Source organism: Muscardinus avellanarius (genome assembly GCF_963383645.1).
Source record: "Muscardinus avellanarius genome assembly, chromosome: 4".
Taxonomy (NCBI): Eukaryota; Metazoa; Chordata; class Mammalia; order Rodentia; family Gliridae; genus Muscardinus; species Muscardinus avellanarius.
Window position 1 is genome coordinate 101,092,864 of NC_137789.1, and position 13,126 is coordinate 101,105,989.

At 38.3% G+C, this 13,126-nt stretch overlaps 1 protein-coding gene across 1 annotated transcript in view; it reads right to left on the bottom strand.

Annotated features, from left to right (window-relative positions):
- Positions 1 to 13,126, bottom strand: part of GRID1 (glutamate ionotropic receptor delta type subunit 1) — a gene marked incomplete at both ends in the record, with an annotated part of 769,462 nt that overhangs the window by 130,964 nt on the left and 625,372 nt on the right. Inside the window, 3 exons of the mRNA XM_080695056.1 lie at positions 6,325 to 6,463; positions 7,864 to 8,188; positions 11,649 to 11,846. Coding sequence (XP_080551182.1) covers positions 6,325 to 6,463; positions 7,864 to 8,188; positions 11,649 to 11,846 — 662 coding nt within the window. The remainder of the gene's footprint in view (positions 1 to 6,324; positions 6,464 to 7,863; positions 8,189 to 11,648; positions 11,847 to 13,126) is intronic.

Sequence of the window (13,126 nt, forward strand, 5' to 3'; positions counted from 1 at the left end):
TAAGGTAGAAGATGGTGAAACTAAAGCATTAATGAAAGAACTTGAAGATCACAGAAATAAAAAAAAATAAAATATTCTGTTCTCATAGATTGGAAGAGAAATTTTAAAAGTTGTGTTAAAAAATTGTACTACCTAAAATGATCTGTAGATTCAGTGCAATTCCTACTAAAATTCCAATTAAAATTTTCACAGAAATAGGAAAAACACGTTTCTGTGGAACCACAAAATACTATTGAACATCCAAAGCAATATTAAGCAAGAAGAACAAAGCTAGAGGCATCACATTGCCTGACCAGAAAATATCCTACAAAGTTTTAGTAGCACCAACGGTAAAATATTGGCATAAAAATAGACATACAGATAGACATATGAAGAAAACAGAGAACACATAAATTAACTCATGTATTTACATCTGATTTTCAACCAAGTTGCCAAGAACACACAATGGGGAAGACAGTCTCTTCAATAAATGGCACTGAGAAAAGTGGTTATCTACATTAAAAAAGAGATCCTTATCTTATGCCATATATAAAAGTTGTCTCAAGATGAATTAAAGACTTAACCATAATTTCTGAAACTGTAAACTATCTAAAAGAAAACACAGGGGAAACAGCTTTTTGATGCTGATCTGGGAAATAATTTTATATGATCCTAAAATTATAGATAAGAAAAACAAAAATAGTCAAATAAAATACAACAAAATAAAAATCTTCCATACAAGCCTAACTTGGTGGCGCACGCTTGTAATCCCTGCCCTTGGGAGGCGGAGACAGGAGGATCACGCACGGCTGGCTTAAGACACCCTGTTTCCAAAAATAAAAAAGTATAATATATGTCCAGGAGTGTAGCCCAGAGGTAGAATGGCTTCCAGGAACACCAGTACCCTCCCCCCAAAAAAATCTTCCATACAACAGACAACCTACAGAGTCAATAAACAATACATGAAATGGGAGAAACTTTTTGCAAAGCATGCATTTAATAATGCATTTGTTGTAAAGGACCTGACAAAGTAGTAAGAAAACAAATACCTTGATTAAAATTGGGCAAATGACCTGACTGGGCATTTCTAAAAATGCACACAAATGGCCAACAGGTATATAAAAAAGTGTTGAACATTATTAGTTATAAGACAAGTACAATTCAAAAACTCTAATATAATATATCTTTATACCTATTAGAATGGCTACTATAAAAAAGAAGATAGAGGATGATATTTAGGAAGTAGAGAAGAGACCTTTGTATACTGTTGATGAGAATACAAATGAGTACAGTCATTACACAAAACAGCACAGAGCTGCCTCATAAACTACATATAGAACTATTACAAGTTCTAGTAATCCTACTTCTTGGTATATATATATATCCAAAAAAAGGAAATCAATATCTCAAAGATGTATCTAAACACCAGTGTTGAGTACAGCATTGTTCACAATGACCAAGATAAGCAATCAACCTGTTTCCATCCATGAATAAAAAAAAAAAGAAACCTTGTCATTTGTAGAAACATGGATGAACCTAGAGGATATTATTCTAGGGTATGAGAACCAGGCATAGAAAAATAATACTGAAGGATCTCACCTATATGTGTGATCTAGAAAAGTTTAACTGATAGAAACAGAAAGTAGAATGGTGATTGCCAGGGACTGGAATTGGAGGACTGGGTATAGATTTTTACTTAGGTGGGATGAATAAGTTCTGGAGCTCAAATAGACCACATAGCGACTATAGCTGATAATAATGCATTAAATACTTAAAATGTGTTAAGACCATAGATTTTTGTTTTGTTTGCTTTTATTTTTGTTGTACTAGGGATGAAACTCAGGGCATTCTACCTCCAACCTACACCCCTAGCCCTATTTTTTTTGTGTGTGTGTGTGGTACTGGGGATGGAACCCAGAGGCTTTCTACCTCCAGGCTATACTCCCAGACCTTTTTTATATTTTATTTGGAAACAGGGTCTCACTAAGTTGCTGAAAGCCTCATTAAGTAGCTGAGGCTGGCTTCGAATCTGTGCGATCCTCCTGTCTCAACCTCCCAAGCACGGGGATTACAAGCATGCGCCACCACGCCCGGCTTTTATTCCTTATTTTTAAACAGAGTCTCATTGAGTTGCAAAGGGCCTCACTAAGTAGCTGAAGCTGTCTGTGAACCACTATCCTCCTGTCTCAGCCTCTCAAATGCTGGAATTAGAAGAGTGCACCACCAAGCCTGGCAAGACCATAAATCTTAAAGGTTCTCACCACACACACAAAATAATGTGTGTGAAGACATGTTTATGAAGACATGTGAAGTGATGGTGTGGGCTAGCATTTTGCAGTTTATTCATTATGGTATATATGCATATAGAGAATGTTCAATAGAGGACGGACAGCCTTCTTTTCTTTTTTTTTTTTTTCCAGGTCTGGGGATGGAACCCAGGGGCACTCGACCTCCGAGCTACACCCCCTGCACTATTTTTTATTCTTTATTTTGAAACCAGGTCTCACTAAGTTTCAGAAGGACAGCCTTTTTAATGGTTCCTAGGGCATTTGGGTAACCAGAAGAAAACAATAACAACAAAAAAATTTCAACCTATACCTTAAAGCCTAAACAATAACTAACTCATAGTTGCCTGTGGGATATCATAAAAACTGTAAGTCCACAAACGTTTCATGTGGTTGGAAACAGAAGAAGATTGTGTCTGTCTCAGGCCAGATTGACACCTAAAGTATGATCCACAAAGAATACATTTGTAAATAGACACTCACAAAAAAAGAAATTCAAATGGCCAATAAATGCATAAAAAATACTCAACATCATTAGTAATCAGAGAGATGTAAATCAAAACTACCCTGAGATTTCACCTAGCTTCAACTAGAATGGAAATCATTCAAAACACAAACAACAACAAATGCTGTCAAGGATGTGAAGAAGTGGGAACTCTAATACATTGTTGGTGGATTGCAAATTAGTATAACCACACTAGAAAACTGTATGGAAGATTTCCAGAAGAATGGGAACAAACTTACTATACCCAATACCATTTCTGGGTATCTAGTCAAAAGAATGAAAACTAAACTACCAAATTAATGCATGTGTATCTATGTTCATAGCTGCATTCACCATTGCCAAACTACGGAACCAGCCAAGATGTCCATCAACAGATGAGTGGATTACAAAATGATGAGATATGTACACAATGGAATTTTACTCAGTCATAAAGAAAAACACAATTACATCATTTACAGGGAAATGGATGGAAATGGAGAACATTATGCTAAGTGAGATTAGTCAGTCACAAAAAAATAAGAAATTCTATGTTCTCTGTAATATGTGAAAGCTAGGGAGAAAATGGGTCATAGGAGGAATTCTAGACAAAAAAAGAGGATACAATAAATGAAATAAGGTGACCTGAGGGGATGGGAGGGGGAAAGAGGGAAATTCTGTAATGTGCATGATGGACATTAACAAGCATATCAAAGTCAATTACTTAGCCAAATCTGAGAAGGAAGGAAGGGGAGAGAATAGGGAGGGTATTGGTATTTGAGCAATGTATGCATGTATACCTCAAAGACCTGGTATTCCATTAAGATGTATGACTATAATACACCAATAAAAATTTAGAAATAAAATAAAAAAGAATAACTTTCTAAATTGGATCTCATCAAAATTAAAACCAATTTACCCAGATTTGATAGTGTGTGCCTATAACCCCAACAATTTAGGAAGCTGAGGCAGAAATATAGCAAGTTCAAAGCAAATCTGAGCAACTTAGAGAAATTTTATCTCAAAATAAAATACAAAAAAGGGCCAGAAATGTGGCTTGGTGATAAACATCCCTGAGTCCAATCCCTAGTTAAATAAATAAATAAATAAAACCCTCTTTCTGTCACAGACCCCATTAAGAGGTTGAAAAGGCAAGTTACAAAGTAGAAGAAACTATGTGCAAATCATATATATCACAAAAAACTACTAGATAAATAAAGAACTTTGAATCATCAAACATTCAAATAGAAAATGGAAAATATACTTTCCCAAAATATAAGAACAGATATCTTACTGAATCAGATACATAGATAGCAAATAAGCAAGCAAAAATACATTCAGCATCATTAGAAATTAGTGAATAGTATCGCTTCTCGGCCTTTTGGCTAAGATCAAGTGTAGAAATTAGTGAATAGTAAACTAAAACCACAAAGAGACATTACTCCACACCTGTTAAAATGGTAAAATGAAAGAGTAAATATAACCAAGTTTTGAAGAAGATGCAAAGAGACTGAATCATTCCTACCTCACTGGTGGAAATGTAAAATGGTACAGCCACTCTGGAAAGCAGTTTGGTAATTTCGTATGCAACTCATGATTCAATTACCACAAAACGTAACAATTGCATTCTTGGATATTTGACACATGTAAGTGAAAAGGTATGTATGCACACACACATACACACACACACACAATGGCATATAAATATAGCCATTTTATGAATAAACTTTATTCATAATTACCAAGAACTAGGAACAACCCATATGTACTTCAGTGGATGAAAAGTTAAACAAACCAAGGTACTCTATGGTAATAAAAAGCATTAAACTATGAATACAGCACAATAACCTGGATGACTTCCTAAGGAATTAAGCTTAGCCAAAAGGTATTAGTCTGTTTATATACTATATTTTAAGTGACAAAAAATTAGAAATGGAGGAATATTAATGGTTACCAGGGATTAAAAACTGGATAAGAAAGGAAGAAAGGGAAGAAGGTGGGTGTGGATATAAAAGGACAATACAAGGTCCTGCGGTAATGGAATTGTTCACTATTTTTACTGTAATAGTGGATAAATAATGATTGTGAATAAGTTTACACAGAAGTAAATGTGCACACACACAGACACACACACACACACACAGATGAGTACATGAGTAGATAACTGAATAAAATCAGTCAAATGTATCAAGTTCAATATCCTGCTTGTAAGGTGATAGTATCATTCTACAAAATGTTTTGTTGAAGAAAACTGGGTAGAGGATTCCAGCAGACCTCTCTGGGTTACTTTTTAAAAACTACATAACTACATGCAAATTTATAATTATCTCAATAAAAGTGTCAATTTAACAAAGATATCAAATAATATATCAAATCTTGAATCCTAGTCAAGGAATTGGAATGCTTTTAAATAGCCAGTTGGGTGCCATAGAAACCAGTTGAGAATGGATGAATTTATTTTTCTATTTTTTTCTTTTTGGAAGATTTAAAGAAGTTTATTAAAAAGATAGAAATACAGAAGATAGTTACAGCCCCATGCCAGAATAGCATGGGGGTTGGTTCAAATGAATGCCCCACCAAAGATACAGCACGTGGACCAGACTTTTTATACCCATGACCTCCATTTTGTTTACCATAGTAAAAGTCCCTGTAAGGTTCCTCCCGGAGCAAGGTGTGCAATGTGTCTCCTTTCACGAAGGTCAACCCTCCTCCTATCATAGCTAGATTATCCAATTATAAGTAAACCTATCTTGATGGATGAATTTATAAGGCTGTGGATCAGAAGGACCAATTTGATGGTCACAAGCATGATGGGTTAAAGGACACATCACAAAAAACAAGAACTCTGAAAACTATATAATCAGAGCTCAACTGAGGGGTGATACTGAAGCCAATATTTTATCCAACAAAGCGTGGAATAGATCTATTCTTATAGTCAAGTCAGCAACATCATCTTCTATATGTATTCACTTTGTTTTTCATTTGTAATATATACTGAATTTGTGGATGTGATCATAAGATAGAGGCATTTCCAAGAGTTATTTTAGCACACTGAATTCATTCTTTAGTGGTATCATTTTAACATTTTGCAAAAATGAGAAAATGTTATTCTTTGATTTCAATAATGTTATAATATTATGAACATAAGCAAAAATATGCTTTCTAATCTTGTGATAATTAGCCTGTTTTTAAAGATAATCTTAAGATGTTTAAAGATTTGAAAAATATATTAGATTTGTGATTTTAATTAATTTTAACTAAATGTTGATAAAATTTTGATTGAGTTTGCAATCAATGCTCAAATGTCTGAGGAAATGTAATGTGTTAATGTTAATATTTGATTTATTAGTTTTGAAAGTGATGTTTCAATGTCTGATTAATATTATTTCATGATTTTATACATTTCTGTAATTGTACATTACATAAAATACAACAGGAGTGAAGCTTTTCTCATGTGCTAAATATTTTGATTATCCAATTAGAGACCCAGGATCTGAGTCTATCTCTGGTCTCTGGGTTCTCTCCATGATACCAATTCATGCACAACCAGATAGCATCCAGAAGGAGAAATAGGCTTACCTTATGGGGTTGTCCATCCTGGATACTGTGAGAAAGGCAGCAAGATTAGCTGTGTAGGAGGAGCACACGATGAGGGTGAAGAGCCACCAGCTGCCCATGACAATGCGCATAGCCATTGAGTTCACAGAAGACTCGCCACCTGTAATAAGCAGACAGAGTGGATTGGCCAGTGCTTCAAAGCTGACTCTCATATCCAGGGGGACACTCCCCCTGTGGCCAGGGACACAGATTGGTACTGCTGATATTCTGGGGACCAGAGGGAGTGACTGGCAATCAGGCATTTCCCTTTGGAAAAACACCCTAAAGCCACCAATATTGGAATGGACAGAGGACCACAAAAGATAGACAAGTTAGGATTGGTCTCTAGTGATGAGTTTGTCAAAACACCAACTACTGAGTTCTGAACATCAAAATATTCCAGTTAGTAGATTCTGCCTCATAATGGTTAGAGCTTCCAGAGCTTAAACACAGTGTAAAGCCCCTATGCAATTTCAAATTCACATAGAGCAGATGTGAGGAATTCTGTAAATATAGAAATGATTCCAACCCGGAGGGTTCCCAGCCTTCTTTTAAACCAGAGAAATGAGATATACCATATCGCTTTTATTAATATTCAGCCCTCACTAGATGATTTTTTTCCCTAGGATTTTCAAAAATCATTGCATGTAACTTTTAGTGAGAAACTGCTTCTTTGAGGCCAATTATTTCTCTTTGGTCCCTTAGGTGGTAGCAGAAGAAAGCTTCTCCCTGCCTAGTCTCCTTATATAACCTTGCAAAGCTTTTTGCCATGGTGCAAACAGGGCCAAGGCTCACATTAAGAACTTGGCAATTTGTCGTTTCCAGTTGAAATTGCACAATCCTGTAACTCACCACTGGATAGAAGTGCTATCCAGACCTCTCAAAGATCGGAGACTTTGTATCTCAAGAATGGCTGGAGTACTGCTTAGATGATTGCAACACCACTGTGAGATTTTTTTCCCATTAAGGCTCCAAATTTAAGCAAGCTTTGGAGCTTCATTTGACAATCTCATGTGCATAGCAATCAATCTAATGTGGGAGGGGAGAAAAGTGCAAAGTAGAACTCCAAAGTTAATTTTATCTAAAGTGGAGAATCAAGATTTGAAGTTGAGTTTCTTCTTGTCATCCCATTTAATTTCTATCTGATATCACTTAGAGAAATGGGTACAGCATGATATTAGTGCTGTCCTAGAGATTAAATAAAATTACATTTTAAATGACTTTGGCAAAAACAGGTGCAGTGGCCCATACCTGTAATTCCAGTACTTGGGAGGCTGTGTCAGGAGGATCACAGATTCCAGGCCAGCCTTATCAATCTAACGAGATCTTAGGCAACTTAGTAAGACTCTGTTTCAAAATATAGCCTGGAGCTAGAATACACCTGGGTTCAATCCCCAGTACCAAGAGGGAATAAAGTGACTGGTAAGATGCATCTGCTAATATGTATCTGATAACTTTGCTAGTGGGTAAAATTTTGCAGGCCTCTGAGGCTATTCAAACATCAGGAAACCTGGACGGTACCTTGCTGGACGAAGGCTCCATAAACGATCCAGATGGCGCTGTGCAGGGTGGCAGAAGCTGAGGGTCTAGGCTGGGAGGCACTCTGAGCCCTCACGGCCTGTATCCGGTTCAGCACAAAAATCAGCACACCGACCACAGGGATGGCAGCTGCAATGCAGGCCCACACCGCAAAGTCAAATGGAGCAAAAAGAGAGAAGATGCTGATTTTCTCCTCCGGCTTCTTGATCAGAATCCCCACTGAATAATCCATGTACCGCTTGCTGAAGTCCACAACACTCTCCCTCTCTGGGGTGATGGTGATGGCAGAGATGGCCAAGTCTGCTCTCTGAAAGACAGAATAGCTCATCAGAGGGCAATCTTCAGCTCATGGCAGAGTCTCGCCCTCAGCCCTCTGAGTATTTCTGCTCAGAGGCAATGGATTTGAGAGCTGACACCTGAGACTCTATAGATTTTAAGGAAAATCCAACATGGCATTGTTTCTTACCTCCTTTACCTTACAAATTTATTTCCCCAAATCTAAAAAATTCTGGAACGTTCTTTTGGAGAATAAAGTCCAGAAAAAAAACCACTTTTATTCTCCTAGGAGTTGTACGTATTCCTATCTTTCTTGTTGTTTCCCCTAGCAAACTTGATCTATTTTGTTTTGCCTGATTCCTCGGTCCCCACCAAAAATAATTTCCCATCTTCTCTGAGGCTTATTTGCATCCTTCCCATACAGCAAGGCCACAGGCACACTCCATTTCCCCATCAAACCTCTTCAAGCTCCATGATTCCATATATATATTTTTTCTAAGATATTTCATTTTTGTTTATTTGTGTGGTACTGGGGATGGAACCCAGAGACATTCTACCTCAAAGCTACACCCTCAGCCCGATTTTTATTCTTGTATTTTGAAACAGGGTCTCACTAAGATGCAGAAAGAGTAAGTTGCTGAGGATGGCTGGTAACCTGAAATTCTCCTGTCTCAGCCTCCCAAGTACTGGGATTACAAGCATGCATCACCATGCCCAGCATTTTAAAATATTTTAGAAGTTGTATGGTAAGTTGTTTAGCCATGTGAAATCTTATTAACATATCAGTCCCTGACTGTTATATACAGATACTCTACAAGAGGGGTAAAATTATCCCAAAATAGAGGAATCGTTTATTTATTTCCATATTATCTTCTACAACCCTTAACTCAGGACCTGCAGACACATGATGATGAGATAATTCTCACTACAGAAAGGCCAAGTCGCTAACTTAGGTTAAATAAGAGAACTTAGTCACATATGGATACTGGCATTAAAGCGGTAGCAAATGCAGTCTTTACGAGGGATGTCTATGCAGCCAGCTAAAAACGTGAGACTTTCCATACAATGAGAGTAAGGAAATAATGGTTACTTACGATAACTTGTTTTTGTAAATAAAATATATGTTATGAAGAATCTCTCTGGACACATTAGACTGCAACCTGAAAATTATCTCCCAGGACTTTTGATATTGAAAACAGGCTTTACTTTACAAATAGCCAAGTCTCCATCAAGACAATATTAGATTTAGGATGAAGCTCTCCAGTTGGATTGTAGCTAGGACCCCCAGGCCTACATGAACAAATGATAGGTAATGATGGTTCCTGAAGCCCTACTTTGACCATAGGAGCACTGGAGGGCACAGTCATCATCCTAATCTTGGATCTTGGGCCTCCAAGAGGAGGCATCATTAGAAGTAGGTGTGTTTTAGAAAGACCAGTTACTATCACTGATCCAAATTACATGCTCGAATTGAGGAATGCCCACAAAGACTTTTATAAGGTTTACTCTATGAGCTAGAGAGGCAGATATACTGAGATCCAAACTGAAAGCAAACAACAATTTTAAAAATTGGAGGTGACTATGTCAGAACTATCTGGTTCTTGCCTTTCTTCCTAGAAACCTAAGATCCAGGGATCTCTATTAAGATTTGGAGAGTTGGGGTCATATTTTTAAGGCTGAGAAATAGGTTTTTTTGGAATAGGGTAGGCTTACAATATTGAGATGGAGGGAAACTAATTTTTTTTAAAAAAGATCCAGAAGAAGCACAAGAAAATCAAGTCCTGACATAGGTGGAGGGGAGACCTGTGATGGGGACAGGTACTCTCCCCCACACCCAACAGTGAAGTGCAGGGGCCTACAGATGTGTGTTTGTACATTTCATAGAAAGTAGAATTTTATAGGAAGTAGAATATCATGCCCAGAAGTCTCAATTTCTTTCTCCAGTATTGAAGTTCATTTTTTTAAAGCAGGACAGGAGATTATTAGATAGTTTAAAGAGAAATGGAAATTTCTGAAGCATTATTCTCTGAAGAACATAGCCGAAGTCCCCAACAAAGGACAAGTGAATGGGCTTGAGCTATATTGAAGGCCTGGCTGAAACAGACAGCATACATATTCATACATTGTTCTGGACAGATCTGTGATATCCACCTCTAGTTGCATGCAGAAACCTTTGTGTCCAAGTCAAGATGGAGATAATATGATCAATCTGGGGATTGGGTGCAGCACGAAATCAAGAACCCAGTGAACTGCAAGGGATGTGAAGGACAAAGGGATTGTATGGTCTACCGTGGGAGGGCACACTAGGCATAGAAGGCCACAGTGTCAGAAGGACACAGAAGCATCAGGGAAGACTGTACCTCAAGTACTTGTGAAAATGGAAAGAACCACAAAGAACTGTGTGTGATATGCCTCTGTTTTATATGAGATGTTCACAGTAGCAGCTCTATGGAGATAGCAAGTAGATCAAGGGCTGCCTAGGGCTGGGGGTGAGCATGTCATTCACTGTAAATAGGCCTGAGGGACTCAGTAGGGTAGTAGAAGTACTCTAAAACTACGTTATGGGGCAGCTGTTCACTGGGTACATTTACTAAACATTTTGAGTTTTATATCCAAAATGGGTACATTTATTATATCTAAATTCTGTCACAAAAGTTTGCTTCAGAAAAAAAAAAGATTAAAAGGAAATGGAGAGATCTCTGTCCTAGAGTTTGTTTTTCCAGGTTTAGAGATTATAGATCCTGTGTTTTAGGAGTAAAGCCCGGAATGATGAGGACAGTGAGTTGTGGTGAGGGGATGGGACAGAGTGGATGAGCTGTAGGATGCCAACAGATACAGGGGAGGCACACTAGGGAGGAGCCCAACAGAAGTCATGGGAGGCAAGGGGCCTGGGGCAGTAGGAGTCCGGGGCTGTCCAGAGCAGTGTCAGATACTGTCATGTTGATGGCAGCAGTAATATTGAAAAGGAAGGCTTGAATCTGTTGCTACCATAATAAATGAAGGTGGGAAAATGGCCCAGTGATGATGAGATGATGGGGCAAAAACAGGGCTGTGGCAAACTGACTTCATGCTGTGAGTAATTATTTCAAATGAGTGTCAGGATCAAGGGAACGCCATACCACCAACACACAGCAATGCAAATACACGCACATACTCATCCATAGATGTATACTTACATATGTGCAGTACATATGCTCTGCGTGGCCTGTGAGGAAGGAACTGGGTTCCTATTTCAGTTCAAGTGTAAGGTGGTTTTTTGGAAGGTGTATTTCAGACCAGACTGTGTTATGGTGGGTAGGCTTCAACAGAATGAGAACAGTGGTCAGGGAAGGGAGGGAGGAAAGGAATGCCTCAAAATGTGAGAACATAACTCTAGTCAGTTTATCTGGTCCCATTACACACTCTGGCCTGAGTGTGTAATGAACCAAGTTTGGATAGTCCCTCACAAATGCTAGGGTGCCCTTTTTCATGAACCTGCTTCTGGGACCTACCTTGCTGATAAGCTCCCCGATCATTCCGTTCCAGGAGGTGTTATGGAGCTGGTGACCATACCTGCCATCGGGAGCCTGGTAAATCTCATATTTGAATCCCAGAGCCTTGGCCAGTGCATCCAGGACATCGATGGAAAACCCTTTGTAGCGCTTGGGCTGTCCAAGGATGTTCTCAGCCACCATCACAAAAGGCTCTTCCTGAGGACAAGAGAATGAATGTTCTTAAATTAAATAAAAGGTCATTAACCTATATTTTAAGAGTAGTGTTTGAGAGACCAATCTGATGGATCACAACTTTAGAATGTTAATATTGGGACTGGGGCGTAGCTCAGTGAAACAGCACATGTACAAGGCCCTGGGTTCAATCCCTAATACCACTACTGTAACCACTACTACTACTTTTAATAATAATCGAATGTTAGTACTCAACCAAGAGGCTAAACGCCTCAGCTCTCTTCTACAGGCAGTTTATGGACAGTCAAGGTACAGTATCCTGGACAACCACTCCACTCACCAGGTTTGTATACTGAGATGGAGAGTTAATTGTCCTGTGTATGTTCTCCGATGCTCTGCCCACATACCCACCTCTCAGCATAACATGGTGTGTTTTCATTCCTTCATTTGTAACATTCATACTGAACCAGGACTCTGTCCTTAGGAAATGCTATAATTGTATGGAAATCACATAAAAAATGTGACATTTGTCATCCGGGATAATATATGGCAATAAAGCTCTGTGACATTAAATTAAGAGAAGATAATATTGTATCTATTAGGTTGTGCTAGAAAATGGATGCTGACCAAAGTCAAAGATGAGAATGAGATTAAAACCCTCCCATCTTGAGTTCAAAACCAAGTTGGTTCACACCCACACATTTTTTATGCTGTGTCATGTGGGGCAAGGTACCATCTGGAAAAACATCTTAGCCATCCCCATTCTTTTCTATCTTAGGTGAAACTGAAAAGAAGGAACTTTTGGCAAAGAACCCCAAAGAATATTTCTCTGGGGCTTAATATTGTCTCATGAAGTTTTATTTGCTGGAAAAATATAATATAAGGCTTCCTCATAGTATGCATGAAGGGAATGTAGAAATGCTGTTGTCAGAAACATCTATACCTGCTGGGTCAGAGGGGGAAATATGCCTGACCCAACTAAAGAGATGTAAATCTAAAGGACATCTACAGTTCTCTAAAACAGTGGGAAAAAATGAATTTGAGAGTAAGATGCTGCTAAGGTCTCTTACAAACATAAAAATTTGTAATTCCACGCCAGGTATGGTGGCATATGCTTGTAATCCCAGCGTTTGGGAGGCTGATACAGGAGGATCGTGGTTTGAGGACAGCCTCACCTACTCAGTGAGGCTCTTTGCAATTCAGTGAGACCCTGTTTCAAAATAAAGAATACAAAATAGGGCCAGGGGTATAGCTCAGAAGTAGAATGTCCCTGGGTTCAATCCCCAGTACTAAAAGAAAAAAAA